At 40.0% G+C, this 17,598-nt stretch overlaps 2 protein-coding genes across 6 annotated transcripts in view; one reads left to right on the plus strand and one right to left on the minus strand.

The window, feature by feature from the left end:
• Positions 1-17,598, plus strand: part of DOCK7 (dedicator of cytokinesis 7) — a 172,089-nt gene that overhangs the window by 76,931 nt on the left and 77,560 nt on the right. The gene's annotated exons all lie outside the window — the stretch shown is intronic.
• On the minus strand, positions 500-11,974 carry ANGPTL3 (angiopoietin like 3). Its single transcript, XM_054036950.1, has 7 exons — positions 11,446-11,974; positions 10,190-10,300; positions 7,550-7,667; positions 6,561-6,674; positions 5,159-5,254; positions 2,968-3,240; positions 500-2,128 (listed from the first exon to the last, which is right to left on the minus strand). Exons 1-7 carry the CDS (start codon positions 11,938-11,940, stop codon positions 1,947-1,949), a joined length of 1,389 nt encoding a protein of 462 aa, XP_053892925.1. The 5' UTR covers positions 11,941-11,974; the 3' UTR covers positions 500-1,946.

The following is a 17,598-nucleotide window of genomic DNA, read 5'->3' on the forward strand; positions in this document are numbered from 1 at the left end:
TCCTCAGGGGCAGGACATTTCTCATTGTTTTTTTTTTTCCAGATGTTTGGCAGTCTTCTATGGGTCTAGTGACTGGGGCTTAACCAGGAAGTAATGACTTTTCTTGACTGGACAGTGAATTGGTTTGTGTCTCTGGATTAGTCTATTAGCGGTGAAAAAACCCAACACCAGACCACTGAAATTGGAGAGCTTCGAAGTACAGTCTAAATAGCAGTACAGTAGATTTATCACTCAGGCATTGTTACAAGGGGCAGGACAGGGGAGTGAGGATCCAGTCCTGGGGGTAGGATGGAACAGCACAAGCTGGTGGGAAAAACTGGTGAGACAGCCCTGCTGTTTCTTGTCTTCCAAGGATGTTGGCAGATGGGGACTTGAGATTTGCACAGAGGATAAGCAGCACCAAGACAGTTCTTGTCCTCATCCCCAGACTACCTTTCCTCTAAGCTGGTGTGGGTCTCCTTGGCCTCTGTGAACTAGACAAACCTCTGTATGGGTTCAACCAACTCACAGAAAACTAACCCTTTAAGAATTCTTTTATTCATGGTACATATTAGTTTCTTTTTGGAAATCTTCTTTATTGATTTTTAAAGTGTCATACAAACAACTAAACATTTCCAGTACATCGGTACAAATGTGCAGTTTCTCTTGATTGAGCATCTTACTTTGATTGTAATGAGTGCATTTCAACAGCATCAGACATCTAATTAAATTAGTTAGTTCATTGTTTCTCTGAAATTTGCTAATTATATTCAACCTTGTTTTTATTTTGACAAAATATAGTTTAAAAAGGTGGGGGGGGTTTAATGGCTACAGATGTTAAAATGCTACAAAATTCATACAGTACAGTTGTTAGGTAAGATACAAAAGTCAATATGACTCAAAATAATCACATTCTACGGCTCCTACCATGCAAACACTTACACGCTTAACCGTAAATATGTGAATAGTCCCATCTTTGCGGGTTCCTCCTTTGAGTAAATTTATGCAAATCTGTGTTTGCAGGATTGTGACTGAAGGTCCTGCAGGATCTTATAGTCCTTACCAATGTGATTAGTTGAGTTGCACCATTGACTTCAGTGGGATTTCTTGCATAGGTACAGGTTGCAGGATTGATTTCTATTTATATTAAAGGCAATCGGTCTGTTTCATACACAGCACTTTGTCCACCAGTTGATTCCATAAATAAGGAATACCAAAAGGTAATTTAAGGGCCTGATTCAAAGCCCATTGAAATCCATGCGAAAAACTAATGGCAGTCTTTGGATCAGGCCCTAATAATTATTCTACAAAGTATAATATAAAAGGTTAGTTTCACATTTTGGATTTCCAGATGTGCTGCTTTTATAGTTGCATGAGCACAACAATGAAGATCTGGCTCAAGATGCACAGCTGGATGTTCACATTTAAATACATGGTACCATAAAATGCAGAATTATTTGCCAATTCATTCATGCATAGACACATTCCAAGACTATAGTACTTGAGTCTAACATGAAAGTAAGTTACTTTATAAAGTAAAATCTTTTTTTCTTCAAAACTAATACTTAAATGTTTTCTGTAGAATTCTGTCAGTCTGTTATTTTTATTGAAACATTTTGAATATTCTCCTCTACATAATCCAGAAACGAATGCATTGGCCTGAAAATTCTTGTCCACATGCAATACAGTCTGCCAAAATATCAAAAACACATCCAGTTTCTAGGCACTAGTGTTCAAAGGTGGGGATGCATACGTAGTTTTGAACTTGAAATATATTTATATTGGAAAAAATAATAATATTCTCAAAATATACCATAAGACCATAGCAGACTCCTCCGTGTTGTATCATTGAGTAGTATGGAATATATGTAATGCCTTGTATTTGGGCATTCAGCCCTGATTATTAGTTCATGTTATGTTTAATGTTCAGTGAATATGTGTTCAATTAAACACATCAGAATGAGGTTTCACTCAAAACTTTCTAAATCCATAGGATGTATCATCAGTTTGGTTGACTTGATCAAATAGAATCTTCCTTTCTGAGGCTTCCAGGATATTCCTCGTTTCCTTTCCAGTTTTCCTTCTGATCTTGGTTTGATATATTTTCCATTCAGATTGGTTTCCCCACACGCTCTGTGCCACCAGCCACCTAAAAACAATATTTTGGTGTCATTTAGTCCAAATTTTACTTTTCCTGTTTGACGTCAGAAGGCTAGTCACTGATTTGGACTGCATTTTCAAAATAAGGCTTCTCTAGGCCTGATCCAACTCCCATTGAGGTCAATGGGAGACTCTCTTTTGGTTTTTTGGTTTTTAAATGTATAGGAAAATTCTACCTTTGTCCTAGATATAGCTATCAGTTTTGAGGTGAATATGACTTATTTTGTACATTTTAAAGCAGACCAAAATCAGGCTTTAAATGGAAACTTGGCTGCAGGCTTAACTATAGTCTGCTGCGTATGATAGAGTGGAGTTAATATGCAGTCCATCTTCTGTTTTGTATGAGAAGGGATTACATGTAGAAAGCCAATGTAGTCCAGTAGCTGGGCGCTGGACTAGGACCCAGTACATGGGAGGTGAACTCCTGGCTCCATTGAAGTCTGTGGCAAAACTCCTATTGACTTAAATGAACAAGGAACTCACCCCTGAGTTCCATTTCTATCTCTGCTACTAATTCACTCTATGACCTTGAGCAAGTCACTTAGCATCTCTGTGCTTCAGTTTTCCCCACCTGTGAAATGGGATAATAATGCTCAGGTGGTGTCTTAGGACTCTGAAATCTGTGGAGAAAAAGCACTATATAAGTGCTGATAATTATTATTTTATTTTATGTTCTTCATTTGCAGGGGAGAGATTTTATGAATTAGTCTTTTCAATCTCTAACATCCATGACAGCTGAGCCATTATAGGTAGATTCCCAATAATTCATGAAGTTATATCTAATGTAACAAAGGAACTGAAATTTTAATGTGCTTCGAATACTGGTACCTGAATATCTTTCTGGACAGTTGAAATCTCTCTTTGTAGCATTGTCATGATCCATCATAGAGAACCTCAGTTTTGTTTGTTCAGGCAGTGCGTTGGGAATATTTCCTGAGATCTCTGAAAGATGAAGTGTGTAGTCTGTTTCTGGGCTTCCCAGGGTGAATGTGTACTCGACGTAACGTTTATTATCTTTCCAGTCTTTCAGCTCAATACGTAAAATGTAGTCAGCTTGGTTAGCAATGGAATATAACTTCGCTAGTCCCAACCAAAATTCCCCTGCAAGGACAGGTTGCATGAATATCATTAGTATGGAGTTAAGACAGAGCACAATTATTTAAAAAGGTTTATTCATTGCTTAATTAAATCAATAGTATGAGTCTTGGGAACTCTTGATCTTTTCCTGAAACATTCTTTTTGTTTACATCTTTTTAATTACACACTTGTGATCAATAAAAACTAGATATATAAATGAAATGGAACCTCTCCTAATTTTCACAGCGCTTGTGAAGGACTGCAAAGGGGACTCCAGACATTTTAAAAAAAATGCGTAACTGAAACAGTATGATAAGTGAAGCAAGTGACATATATAAAACTTAATTGTAATGGAAATGGATTTCACTTGTGGTTGGGGGGGTGGTGGTGGTGGGCCTAAATTGGGATTTTGATGCCCTTATGTTAAAAAAATGGATTTAATTTAAGTAGTTTTTCTCCTTCATGGACTTTTTGATAGTTGAACATATCGTTTAGCAGAATATGAACCAACTTCTTACTATGTCTATTGCTGATCCCCGTACAAAAACAATACTGCCAAATGTGAATGCCACACAAGCAAGGTGCCCACCTACATTTCAAGAAACAAAGGACAAGCTCTTTTGAAAAAATACAGAACAATACTTTAAGAAGCAGCACTCCACCCTTTTACGTTCATGTTAGAAAATCCTTCACAGGCCACAGTCATACATTGGTATCTCTGTATACTTGTATGATCCTTTGCATGATTTTTTCTGATCTGTGGAACAAAATGCACCCTATGTTGATATGGGATGTGGGAATTCTACACCAAGTAAGGCACATTCCTTAAAATAAGAGGCAGAAATCCTCCTACATGAGAAAATGCTTGCCTCAGTCCTATTTACTGCTCCAACACCAGAGGGAGGAGCGGAGCAACTCTTCACTGTTGCAGATGTGAAAGAAAGCAATAGTTGATATCATGCTGCTGTCTACCCACTGCTCTGTGGGTAGATTGGGAAATCGGTGGCTTGAATCTGCCACCTGAGTCCTGCCACGGTGAGTCTTTTTTCTGTAAAAGGAGAATCAAGTAATTTTTAATAGATGCATAGAAAAATCTGCTGGATAGGCAAGCTGTTAGCCAATGCTTGGCATTAAAAATGGTCTTAGAGTTGATGATTCACTAATATAAACATGGGTGTTTCCTCACCATTCACATGCCAGGTAAGATGATTGGCTGCCAACGATTGGGAGACTGGACGTGTAGAGAGGAAAATACTGTCTAGCTTAATGGTGTCTTGAGCTTGAACAATTGATGTGGTGGTGTTTAGTGTAAACATGGTATGGTTGTCAAGTATCAGAGGGGTAGCCGTGTTAGTCTGAATCTGTAAAAAGCAACAGAGGGTCCTGTGGCACCTTTGAGACTAACAGAAGTACTGGGAGCATAAGCTTTCGTGGGTAAGAACCTCACTTCTTCAGATGCAAGGCTTATGCTCCCAGTACTTCTGTTAGTCTCAAAGATGCCACAGGACCCTCTGTTGCTTTTTACATGGTATGGTTGGAGGAAGAAGTGCTGCTTACTTTGCCGCTGTTTACTGTGTATTTCTTGTGGTCGGAAATGTGTATCACGGAAACCTAGAACTTTGGGTGGGGAGTTTGAAAAGGGCAGAATCTAAATAAATAAAATAACATTTAAAGCTGAAATGAGTCTTTTTAGTCTTGATTTAGCAAAGCTTCTGAGTACGTTTAAGGGTAAGCACCTGCTTAAGTGCTTTGCTGAATTCAGGGCCTTATGTTTCCTGGTATGCCATAGACAGTGTCTCACATTAGCTATATGAGCTGCTCAGACTGGTTTGCTTGTTTCTGCCTGCTGGTGTGTGAATGCGCTAGATTCATCCAAGATTCCAGCATCTGAAAGCAGCTAACAGCCTATAAAAAAATAAAGGAGCAAAAAGAGTGCCTTTACCCTTGAGATCACCAAAACCATTTGCATAGCTCTCCCAGGTTTGGTTGAAATCTAGTGATCCATCAACTCTGTTTTGAATGACTGTCCATGAGCTGTCTGTGAATGACAAAGGGAAGGAAAACATAAACCTGGTAGGTCATTTGAACCATTTGTTTGGACTTTGACAAGAGCAGAGCAATAGATAAAAAGAGATTTAATTGTTCCATGTTAGTAGTTTTGCTGGGCATTTTATAAATACCATTTACAGTCAACAAAATTCTCTTAAGTGGTAGCTCTTGACTGCTTAGGATATTATGCTAACATTCGTATAAAGCGTGACTGATTTTTTTGTTTTTTGAAGTAACCAGGTCATGACACCCTCATCTGACCCAGTTACAACAAACATGGTTGAATTATGACCCTTCAGCAGCTTCTTTTCACAGTGAAACCACAGGCCAACCATGTTTGCACATCCAAACATATCACCATACCTCACTATGTTTGCATCAGTGTATTCTTAGAAACTCTAGGCAGCTGTGCCAGAGATCAGGGAGCCAAGAGGACACTTACATAGAGCAGCACTGCCAGTCTGAGAGGCACTGTGCTGTGGTCTGATATGATGGGAGGAAGGACAACTGGCCAGACTGGTGATACACATGCGTGTGTACCACGAAATAACAGCATTATGACTTTGTTACAGGAAGACAAGCAGATACCAGCGTAGGCTGCTGGCAAAGATATACCATCGGTAGTTGCCATAGTTATTATGTGTGTATCAACCATGTTGTGCATGAACACAATCCTTGTTTAGATCCAACATGGTCACTGACTGGTGACAAACTAATTGAAATGTGCTAGCATGGATAAACTCATGGCAATTCTGTACCCCAGAATAACCTTATAAAGAATCAAGTATCAGAAGGGTAGCCGTGTTAGTCTGGATCTGTAAAAAGCCACAAAAAGTCCTGTTGCTTTTTTTACTTATAAAGAATGCGTGTCAAACTATTCAAAGCATAACCACTGTTAGCTGGCCATGGTGAGTGTTATGCAATTAACTGGTTTAATTTAGAAAAGTTACTAGTTGTTTGTAATACAGTGTTAGTAATCATTGCTTTTTAGTGGTCATTCGGCTGTAAGAATTAAAAGCTATTTCCCGCAGAGGCTAATGGATTTGCCTCTTGCTTATACTGAAGAATGGACTGAACAAAGAATGGAAGTGATTTCTTCAATTCTCTGTGGTATTTTGAAAAATAGGGACGAATTCGGAAATGCCACTGGCTGCAGTCAGCGTTATATAATAGATGACAACCTTGTGGGTGGTCTGCTGTAAGGTTGTGTACATTTTAGGGCAGTAAGCACATTTCAGTTTATCAGTAAACTGGTAAAGGAAGAATTATACTGCTTCTAGTGTAGCTGGTCTTACCAGATTGCATTTCACAATAGACATTAAAAGCTTCAGAGCCGTTGGGTTTAATAGAGTAAATGCCACTCGTCCGTTCACCTCTCTTATAAAGGGCAGTGCAATCAGTAGCAACACCTGGAATAGCAATAATTAAAGAATTACAGATATCTTTTTGCAGTTAAGAAGCTTGAAGGACACAATCCAACACTGCAAAGGTAATTGCCTTTTTCGAGCCTCTTGGAACAAAACAGAAGCTGGAATAGTTAGTTCAGCAGTAGTGTTCTTTTACGACGGTTCCTTCTGTGAAATGGGCAAATTAAATTCTGAGGGCTAAAAATTACGTCAGCGGAAAAGTGGCCAACTGGTTGTTGGGCAGCTGGTGTTTGCTCAATTAGGCAAGGTTTCAATTTAGATAATCTTACAAAAGGGATAGTCTAAGAACAGACCGTTGGACATAATGACTTCTTTTCTCCACAAAGTTCTAATCATGGTTGTTTGAATTAGACTGAATTCCCAAACGTTACTATTGCTGAAGTCTAAAAATGCTGATCAGCTTTAAAAATCTAATCCAAGTCCTGTCAATCCCAGTCTCAGTCCATTTCCAAATGGACAAATGCCTGCATCATCAAAACTGACAGTAAAGGTACTGCCTTGTATGTGTGATACAAAATGTAACCCAGGGAAAGGTCAGAGACTGAATTGCCTACCGAGACCGGACTATTTCAACCCTAGAAGTTGTCCCACTTTGTGAAAGTGGAGGCAAATTTGTGGGGCAGTGTGGGGAAATGTGCACTGCTGCACCTTTTATGTAGTTAAATAGAGGACTCGAGTCTCCAAAGTTGAAAACCCATCCCCTTTCATAAGAACTGGCTTCATAGAGAAACTAGAAAAAGAAAGGTAAAAACCTCCTGTATCTGACCATTTAACAATGAGCACATGCATGCACGCATATGCACTACTGCCAATACAATGCGTTACACAGTCATACCTAAAGCATTATATGATCTTACCATTGAATTCCTGAACTGGAGCTGTGAAATTATGTGAAGGAAGGGGAATGATCTTTGGTTCAGTTTGCTTCAGAGAAAATGAACTCTCTGTGTTTTCTTGGAAACTTGTATTGCTTAGCTGAAAAGAAGCATATTTATGTATTATTGATCTCCCAAGCATCTTGGAATTATAATCAAAAGTCATATACTTAGTTCAACGATCCAAAGTACTGTACCCATTTTTATTGTCAATTTAATCTTTTGAAGTAATCAGTGTACAGTACAATATGAAAAGTGTTTTATAAATGTTCTTGGAGATTTTGAATATACTAATCTATAAAAAGGGAAATAAAAACAACCCAGGAAACTACAGATCAGTTAGTTTAGCTTCTGTGCCAAGGAAGATAACGGAGCAAGTAATTAAGAAAATCATCTGCAAACATTTGGAAGGTGGTAAGGTGATAGGGAATAGCCAGCATGGATTTGTAAAGAACAAATCATGTCAAACCAATCTGATAGCTTTCTTTGATAGGATAACAAGTCTTGTGGACAAGGGAGAAGCGGTGGATGTGGTATACCTAGACTTTAGTAAGGCATTTGATACGGTCTCTCATGATACTCTTATCAATAAACTAGGCAAATACAACTTAGATGGGGCTACTATAAGGTGGGTGCATAACTGGCTGGATAACCGTACTCAGAGAGTAGTTTATTAATTGTTCCCAATCCTGCTGGAAAGGGATAACAAGTGAGGTTCCGCAGGGGTCTGTTTTGGGACCGGCTCTGTTCAATATCTTCATCAACGACTTGGATATTGGCATAGAAAGTACACTTACTAAGTTTGCAGATGATACCAAACTGAGAGGGATTGCAACTGCTTTGGAGGATAAGGTCATAATTCAAAATGATCTGGACAAATTGGAGAAATGGGCTGAGGTAAACAGGATGAAGTTTAATAAAGACAAATGCAAAGTGCTCCACTTAGGAAGGAACAATCAGTTTCACACATACAGAATGGGAAGAGACTGTCTAGGAAGGAGTACAGCAGAAAGGGATCTAGGGGTTATAGTGGACCACAAGCTAAATATGAGTCAATAGTGTGATGCTGTTGCAAAAAAAGCAAACATGATTCTGGGATGCAACAACAGGTGTGTTGTGAGCAAGACACGAGAAGTCATTCTTCCGCTCTACTCTGCTCTGGTTAGGCCTCAGCTGGAGTATTGTGTCCAGTTCTGGGCACCACATTTCAAGAAAGATGTGGAGAAATTGGAGAGGGGCCAGAGAAGAGCAACAAGAATGATTAAAGGTCTAGAGAACATGACCTATGAAGGAAGGCTGAAAGAATTGGGTTTGTTTAGTTTGGAAAAGAGAAGACTGAGAGGGGACACGATAGCAGTTTTCAGGTATCTAAAAGGGTGTCATAAGAAGGAGGGAGAAAACTTGTTCATCTTAGCCTCTAAGGATAGAACAAGAAGCAGTGGGCTTAAACTGCAGCAAGGGAGGTTTAGGTTGGATATTAGGAAAAAGTTCCTAACTGTCAGGGTAGTTAAACACTGGAATAAACTGCCTAGGGAGGTTGTGAAATCTCCATCTCTGGAGATATTTAAGAGTAGGTTAGATAAATGTCTATCAGGGATGGTCTAGACAGTATTTGGTCCTGCTGTGAGAGCAGGGGACTGGACTTGATGACCTCTTGAGGTCCCTTCCAGCCATAGAATTTATGAATCTATAATGCCTCTTTGAAACTCATGTTTGGTCTATGAAACTCCTTCACTGAGATAAGCTGCCAATTTGCTTACCTGTCCATTTGACATGTATCTTGATCAGTGGATGGACTTTTTTTTTTTTTTTTTTTTTAAATGGAGATATCCCATCTCCTAGAACTGGAAGGGACCTTGAAAGGTCATCAAGTCCAGCCCCCTGCCTTCACTAGCAGGACCAAGTAGTGGTTTTGCCCCAGATCCCTAAGTAGCCCCCCCAAGGATTGAACTCACAACCCTGGGTTTAGTAGGCCAATGCTCAAACCACTGAGCTATCCCTCCCCCCAAGGGGTAACTTAAGTCGGCACCTAAATAACACCACTCAGGCAACTAGTCCCAACCTGTAGAGAGTTTATGGAGCCCTTGGGCCCTGCATTAAAAACTCTTTTCTTTTGGGGCCTGCTCTGAGGAGTGAAATTAAATAGGAGCATATCAATTTCAAAAACATGTCAGTTGTACCCATAGCTGTGGTAACAGAGGTTAAACATTTTAGTGCAGAGGCATGGTGCTGTGTTGAAATGAATATAGCAGCGGAGAGGAGGAAAAAGGGAAAATAACTTAACACTGGGAGGCAGGAGAAAGGACAGAGTTGGAAGAACAGTGAGATTGGTAATTAGAGAATTAAACAAAATGAGAAAAGTTACAATCCCCAAACATGCCCCACTTGGGTTTTATGGTCCATGGTGCAGAACTTTATACTCATCATTCCTGTGCCCTAGCCCCAAACACATACCACAGTACCACAACAGTTCTGTCGCATTTAGCAGTTGCACACCCACAAAAAGATTGTGTCCCAAGATTTGCATTTTGGCCCCTGGGGTTATTTCCACCCCTAGGTATCTCAGACAATCAGAATGAATTCTGGAAAGGAGAAGTGTATTCAGATAACTAGTTCCTCTACCTTCTCTTCCAGCTCCTTTATTTGATTGTGCTGTTTATCAAGTTGTGCATGCTGTTCTTGTACAACTTTGAGAAGTTGCCTAATGTGGTTGTCCTGTTGCTGTACAAAATTCTGGAGGAGAAAAAAGTGGAACTTCATCAAAGACAGCTTTCATTCTGTGTTAGAAAGATCAGATTAATGCCTTAGCAAAAGTAGCCTTCAACCCAATCTTTTTCTATCGGTGTCAGTTTTTAAAGGCAAAACCACTGCACAATGGTTATTGTTTTCCATTATTTTGCCTTCCCTGTCCTATCTTGTGAGGCAGAATCCTCTCTTTTCCTCTGCAATGAGTATCTACACCAATTTTGGATCAAATTTATGTAGCTCTTACTTGAGCAAAACTGCTCTCAGCTTCAGAGACCTTCATTTGGTCCTTTATTTCAAACACTTTAATCCCACTCTGTAGGTGATTCAAAGAATGAATTTTTGTGGAGCTGTCTTGTGTTTTTAATTGAACTATATAAATAACACATACCAGTAGGCCAGTAGAGAGGAATGATGCTCCAGTGGTTAGGCCTTGGAAGACCTGGGTTAATTTCCCTGCTGTGCCATGAGTTTTCTGTGTGACCTTGGGCAAGTCACCTAGCCTTTCTGTGCCTCAGTTCCCATCTGTAAATTGGGGATAATGGGACTGCCTTACCTCCCAGGGTGTTGTGAAGATAAATATATTTAAAATTTTGAGGTGCTCAGGTACTGTGGTGATGGGGACCATATAAGTACCATAGATAGATAGCCCCTCTTTAAAGTTCATTTTTTAAATAAATGTTACTAAATCTTATAAACATTAAACCTATCAGAATTCACATAGACCACCATTTTGCAATGAACTGTATTGTGCTGTAGTTTTGTTAATCTGATTTCCAAAGGGTTTACCATTATGGTTTAGTGTACTTTGAAATTGATTTTTTTTTTAAGTGCAGAACAAAATATGTAGGGCCATATCATTCCATCTGTTTTCAAGCATATTTCCTCACTGATTTCTTTGGGGATTTATGCTTTAAAACTGATGACATTTTGTGGCCCATAATAAGACACTTGAATTGATTTCTGCAAGACTATTAGTCTCCAGATTAATATACAAAGCTTATTTCTCAAAATACATATTACTGCTTCTAGAAATGTGTGGAGGAAACATGGCTTTCAGAGTAACACTCCCTAAAATAGCATTCCGATTTACTTTGGCTTTCTACTCTCTGGATTTCCTCAAGTCTACTTACTTTGAGTGAAGTCATTTCTTTCGGTTCTTGAACTTTAGGCTGGATGTGGACTAATTTAATTACTTTCTCTTCCAGCCCCCCTACTTTCTCTTGAAGCTGGATCTTGTCTTGTAATAGGTCTTCAATCTTTGAGTTCAGCTCGAGGGATATATTCCTTATCTCTTCATTGTTGGCCTGCAATCTGGAAGTTGTTTTTCTGAGCTCTTCTTCTTCTACCTTGATTTCATTGGTTTGCAGTGAGAGCTCATAAAAAGACTTGTCAAAAATGTTGAGTTTTTGAAAGATGTCGTTCATTTGCCCCTTGGTCTTGTGGACAAAGTCTTTAAGGCCGTGCCCAAGCTGGAGAAGCCCATTAGCTAAAATTCGCACATCATCTAACATGGCAAATCTTGAGTTTGGCTCAGGAGGTGCAGAATCAAAGGAAGAGTAGTCCTTGTCAATGTTACTTGAAATAGCAAAAGGGGCAATGAAAAGAAAGACGAGGGTTATTTTCATGGTGTCTGTTTCCAATGTCCTAGGGTAGTTTTGAACAGAGATGTTTTCCCTGTATGGTGGTTCTAGGTCGAAGAATTTAGCCTATATATATGCCTGTTCGGTTCAGAAAAGGCAAATGGATTCAGTTGATCATTAAACCATGTATAATTGAACTAATGTAACCTCTGTCCTGTCCAGGTTGATATCTGGAAAGATAAACCTGTGTGACCAGCCTGTTGCTGATTAAACTAGTACTTAGATTTCCAATATGCCAGCTATTCTGTTGTTAAAATTATTGGTCGATGTGATGTATTGATGGATATACCCCTTTCTTTACAGGTTCTTTTTTTTTATCATAATCTTGAACTATGGATAAGGGTCTAAATTACCTCTGAGTTACAGTGTAAGGGTTCTTTACTTTGCCAGAGGAATGTAAAAGGGCCTTAGCATAAATGAGACGCAATCTCTGTGTTTCAGATTCTGCCTCTATTGGGGGTGGATGTAAAATGCTATCACTGGTGTATATGAGTGGAGAATTCTGATTTGGCAGATTCACTTTGTGATCATTTTGCACAAGTGTACATGACTTCTCAAGGTTCAAGCAGTGGAAATCAGAACCACTGGGTTTCTGAGGCATCATGTGATCAGGAGGGCAAAGGTTGATGCTCATGATTCCTTAGGAACCTAAAGGAAACTCCAGCAAACCATGAGCCATCCACATGGAGCATCTGCCAATCCATGCTAATCCGCTTCCTTGATATCCTCTTCCTAAGTAGCTGTGCTACCATTTACCATCCCCTCTATGCCTATGCTGGACAGTCCTCTGAGTGCTGGGAGTGTTTTTAGGACATCATGAGTTTCAGCGGGAAATTCTGCAGGGGTTTCCATATGTTTGCAGGGTGAATTTGCATGGGTTTGTGGATGATGCAAGTGAGATAAACTTTTCCTGGTCGTAGGGTATGTCTACGTTTAAACTGCTACCGCTGTGCTGTTGTAATGCTTTGGTGTAGACACTACCTATGTTGATGGGAGGTGTTCTTCCATCAGCATAGGTAATCCACCTCCCAAGAGATGATAGTTAAGTCTTTTTTTGACTTAGCGCGGTCTACACTTGGGGTTAGGCCGGCCTAGCTATGTCTCTCAGGATTGTGGATTTTTCACACCCCTGAGAGATGTAGCTATGCCAATGTAAGTTCCAGCCATTAATTTAGCTTGGCTATGCAAAGCCCCAAACCATGGGCATTCCCATGGGTAGGTGAGAGGGACAAAGCCGTATTTAGGCTTGGTCTGTACTTGAAAGTTATACAGACGCTCCCCAGGTTACGCAAACCCGACTTATGGAAATCCGGATTTATGGAAAAAGTTCTGTAAGCTTTTTTTTTTTTTTCCCATAATTGTCGGAAATAGGTTCACGACTTACGCAAAATTCGACTTACGCAAGGCGTTCCGGAATGGAACACTTGCGTAAGGCGGGGAGCTTCTGTATCAACATAGCTGTGCTGGTCAGGAGTGGGGGGAACCACACCCCCGACTGGCATAGCTATGCTGACATAATCCCCAGTGTAGACGCAGCAGTGTCACTGGAGGAGTGTTTCCATCAGCATAGCTAATATTGTTTCGGGCAGGTGGTGTTCCTACATGAACAGAAAAACCCCTTCTGTCAGCACAGGCTGCGTCTACACTACGAAACTATGCCAGCATAACTATTCCAGTTTAGCTATGCCAGTATTGTCTCCGTAGTATAGACATACCCATATATAGATCTCCCTTGCCCTAAAATCCTTCTCCATGGCCTAGATTTGGCCCTAAATAAATAAAGTTTGGGTTGGGGTAGTCTTGCAAGGATGTTCTGAAGAAAGTGTTCAGCTTTATGACTGGAACGATTGCCTGCTTTAGAACCAATCAGTTTGCAAGGAGCAGTGAAGTTTTGAATTAACAGTGGCTTGTGGTGCAGTCACATACAAATATAGGAAATCTGCCCATACTGATTATAATGTGCCCTCTAGCACTTTTGGAGGATTTTCAAGGTTTTTCCCGGAGTGCTGGCTGGAGTGGGGAGAGCCTCCTAGTTGCTCAACTTTATTTATTTATTTATTTATTTGCATATGTGCACATAACTCAGTGTCAAACAGGACAGTGTATTGAAATGAAGTTGTTAACCCGGGCACTGAACCTCTGCATGAGGAAATTTGGTGACATGCAATAAATCATAAAATATTAAGTGGCATGAAAATTATTTTTAAATTCTATTGCACAGATTAATAGGTAGAGTAATATATTACATCGGTGCAGTAGGAATCTGAGTGATCAGCTCATGTACACCAGCCACAGAAAACCGATAGAGAATCTGGATAAAGTTCATAGCTCTGGACAGTGGAATTTCATTATAAATCGGCTGGCATATGATCAAAGCAAATACAAGAAATAATCTGATGTAATAGTCAGTACTTCACAGCAGATCACAACCACATTTCTCATAGTATCCCAAGGAGATAATCTTGATGAGAGACAACAATCCAGCAGACTTGGGCCTTGCCATGCAGTCTGCTAGCAGGAGCCTGCAGTTGGCGACCATGTTTGAGGTTTTGGAAGAATGCTGAGACAAATCACTAGAAAATGTCTTGTAGGAAACATTCGTAAAATGACGGGATGAATGAACAGACAGCATGACAAGGGGCTGTGAATAATTTGATCCTGAAATGTATCTAAAAAGTCAGGCAAAGAAAAGATTTAAACATCAGGAGGGCAATCCATGGTTTTTAATTCTTTACCCTCCGATATTTTGAGGACTTGGGCCCCAGTCCTAGGATCCAGCGGAACTACGCTGGGTACAGAACTCAAGTGGGGTAGGGAGTCAAAGACAGCTTTGTGCCACTCTTTGTGTTCCTCTTGTCTATGGTGCTGCAGGGGGCCAGCCCAGCCCCTGGCACAAGTGATCTTAACATGTTTTTAATTTATAACCAAATTTCCAAAAGATTTCATGTTTAACCTGACGTGACTACCCTGCCTGTCTCTTTACCTGATAGAACAAATCACAAAACTGAAAAAATGGCCGTCACTAAAGGAATATAGGTGCATGTATACACACGCACACACCCCTACCTTCCCTCAATGCAAGGGTTTTTTTGATGGTTTGTTTCCTTTTAGTTGATTAGAACCTGCTTTAAGTCAGGTAAGAAATAAGCGCGTGTAAGATGTAGAAGGAGCCATTTCTAGCTGAGAGAAGTTTAGCACAGATCTTAGTAACCATATCACAAGCAGGTTCTCTTTTGATGTCCCTAGTAAAGTGACAGGCAGGGTCCAGTTTCAAGTTTTGGCTGTGGTTATGTGCAAGAGGCATGCACAGTTAGCCCAGCCAGCCAGTAGTGAAGTCTGTCTGGTCACCTGTTGTATGCAGTGTTGCTGTAGCCATGGTGGTCCCAGAATATTAGAGAGACAAGGTGGGTGGGTGAGGTTATATCCAGTAAAAGATATTCTTTCACCCACTGTGTCTCTCTGGTCACTTGTTGTCAGATGTAACAAACAGTGGAGGTTTTTTTAGTGTAAAAGGACATTGGAAACGAGTTTATTTTTGGTTGTTTGTTCCTAATCATTTCACCTCCGTTTGTCCTATTCCCTCTGCTGATCATCTCCTGTGCATTGATGTTCTGGAGTTCCATTGAAATCAGAACAGTGTGTCTTGATGGACAAAGTATTGTGGTGGCACTGAAGGTGTATTTGCCCAGCATATTCAACATGTTAAGAAGCATCATAGAAGTTAAGTAGTTTGTAATTTATTGAATGGTTTAGTATTTCCCTGAGAGAATGTGTAGAGGAGTGAAGAGAGCAGGAGAAGGGGAGTCAAGGCCAGGGCCGACGAGAGGGGGGGGAAGCCGGTACAAATTACCGGGGCCCGGCGGTCCAGAAGGGGGCCCAAGGCACGGCTTCCCCCCCCTCTCGTCAGCCCTGTTTAGCCAGTCCGCCCTTGCTGGGGGGCCTGAAAAAAATTTTTCACCGGGGCCCGAACCCGCTCTCAGCGGCCCTAGTCAGGACTCCTGGGTTCTCTAACTTGCTGTATTAGCGTGGACAAGTCACTTAACCAGCCTGTACCTCAGTTTTCCTAGTTGTAAAAAGGAGATAATACTCTCCTTCGTTAGAGTCCTGTCGCTTAATTTATGTTTGTAAAGCACTTTGAGATCTTCAAATTAATAGTGTTAGAGAAATGTCAAGTAATTTTTTACAAGGTTCTTGTTTTGTGCTGTTTTGTTTGTAAGAGGAAATAAAAGGGAATAAAAACAGTGCATTCGGTTTTTGTCAGCAGTATTTGGTGTGTATCTACTAAACAAGTGTAATGCTTTACACTTTACAAGTGTAATGCTACCTAAAGATGCCTCAGTTTGATCTGCACAATTAAGAGTGATGATATAGAAATCATTACAAAGTTAACAGAAATATTCACTATCCCCAGGTATGCTACAAACTCATAGCATTATGAGGTACTGATAATAAAATTTGAAAATTGTGGTCTCCTGACCTGTTTTCATGACAGCAGCCGCTAGTCACTTATTTCCTAGACCAGTGGAGTCCATATACACACCAAAAGTTTACGCATTTAAGCAAAGCGCTGCACATGCATATCTTTAAGTACGTTTAGTAGTTCCATTGATTTTAATGGAACTAGTCACATGTCAAAGGTTATGCATGTGCTTATGTGCTATGTTGCATCAGGGCTTTAGATTCCAGGTACATTGTGATGAACGTGACTAATCCATTGAATAACAATGACTTTGGCTGTGGCTTTTGACGTTGACCCTAGCCTTGCTCACAAACTTGGCTACAAGATGATAACCACAAATATTGTGGCTTAATGGAACCAAGAGTGAAGCAATTACATTACTTGCAGGCCACATTTCTTTATAAACAGATCTTGAAGCAATAGCACAGAGTATGTATTAGCTCAAATCACTTCTGGCCTATTGGTAAAATGAACCCATTTAATCTTTCTTCTTTAGCCTTTATTAGATTATGCTATATATTAACGCCACGAGTAAAATTATAATAATGCTGTGATAGAGTAGTCATATTTGTAAAAAAAAAAAAAAAAATAATGGAGATATCCCATCTCCTAGAACTGGAAGGGACCTTGAAAGGTCATCAAGTCCAGCCCCCTGCCTTCACTAGCAGGACCAAGTTCTGATTTTGCCCCAGATTCCCAAGTGGCCCCCTCAAGGATTGAACTCACAACCCTGGGTTTAGCAGGCCAATGCTCAAACCACTGAGCTATCCCTCCCCCCCTGTAGTGAGATAATAATGATTACCATATTTAACTGTGATATAGAATGCATAGTGCTTTATACCAGAGCATTAGATTCAGTGAGATTGATTGATTGCTGTACCACATAGTATCAGGGTTTTTAAGGGGTGCGTCCATGAGATTACAGCCTATAACAAGTTACTTTAGACCAAAACTACTATTGGAAGGATATCTTTCTCTACTAAATTCTAAGCATTTTCAGATTAATTTCCATAGAAACACATTAAATGTGTATGGTGCCCTATTGATTTCAGTCCTATTAAAAACTATATCCTGCATTATTACTTTACTCATGTGAGTATCTCCATAGTGTTCAAAGGAGCTAGTCACATGAGTAAAGTTAAGTATATGCTTAAGTATTTTCAGGATCGAGGCCTGAGTTTGTA

The sequence above is a fragment of the Malaclemys terrapin genome, chromosome 8, assembly GCF_027887155.1.
Source record: "Malaclemys terrapin pileata isolate rMalTer1 chromosome 8, rMalTer1.hap1, whole genome shotgun sequence".
Classification (NCBI taxonomy): Eukaryota; Metazoa; Chordata; order Testudines; family Emydidae; genus Malaclemys; species Malaclemys terrapin.

Excerpts from the sequence above, each read along its gene's own strand:
- ANGPTL3 (XM_054036950.1), bottom strand. The coding sequence starts at position 11,940 with ATGAAAATAACCCTCGTCTTTCTTTTCATTGCCCCTTTTGCTATTTCA. Across the intron at positions 7,668-10,189 it reads TAAAGGAGCTGGAAGAGAAG|CTAAGCAATACAAGTTTCCA; the intron begins GTAGAGGAACTA and ends GCTTCTTTTCAG. Across the intron at positions 5,255-6,560 it reads CTATTGTGAAATGCAATCTG|ACAGCTCATGGACAGTCATT; the intron begins GTAAGACCAGCT and ends TGTCATTCACAG.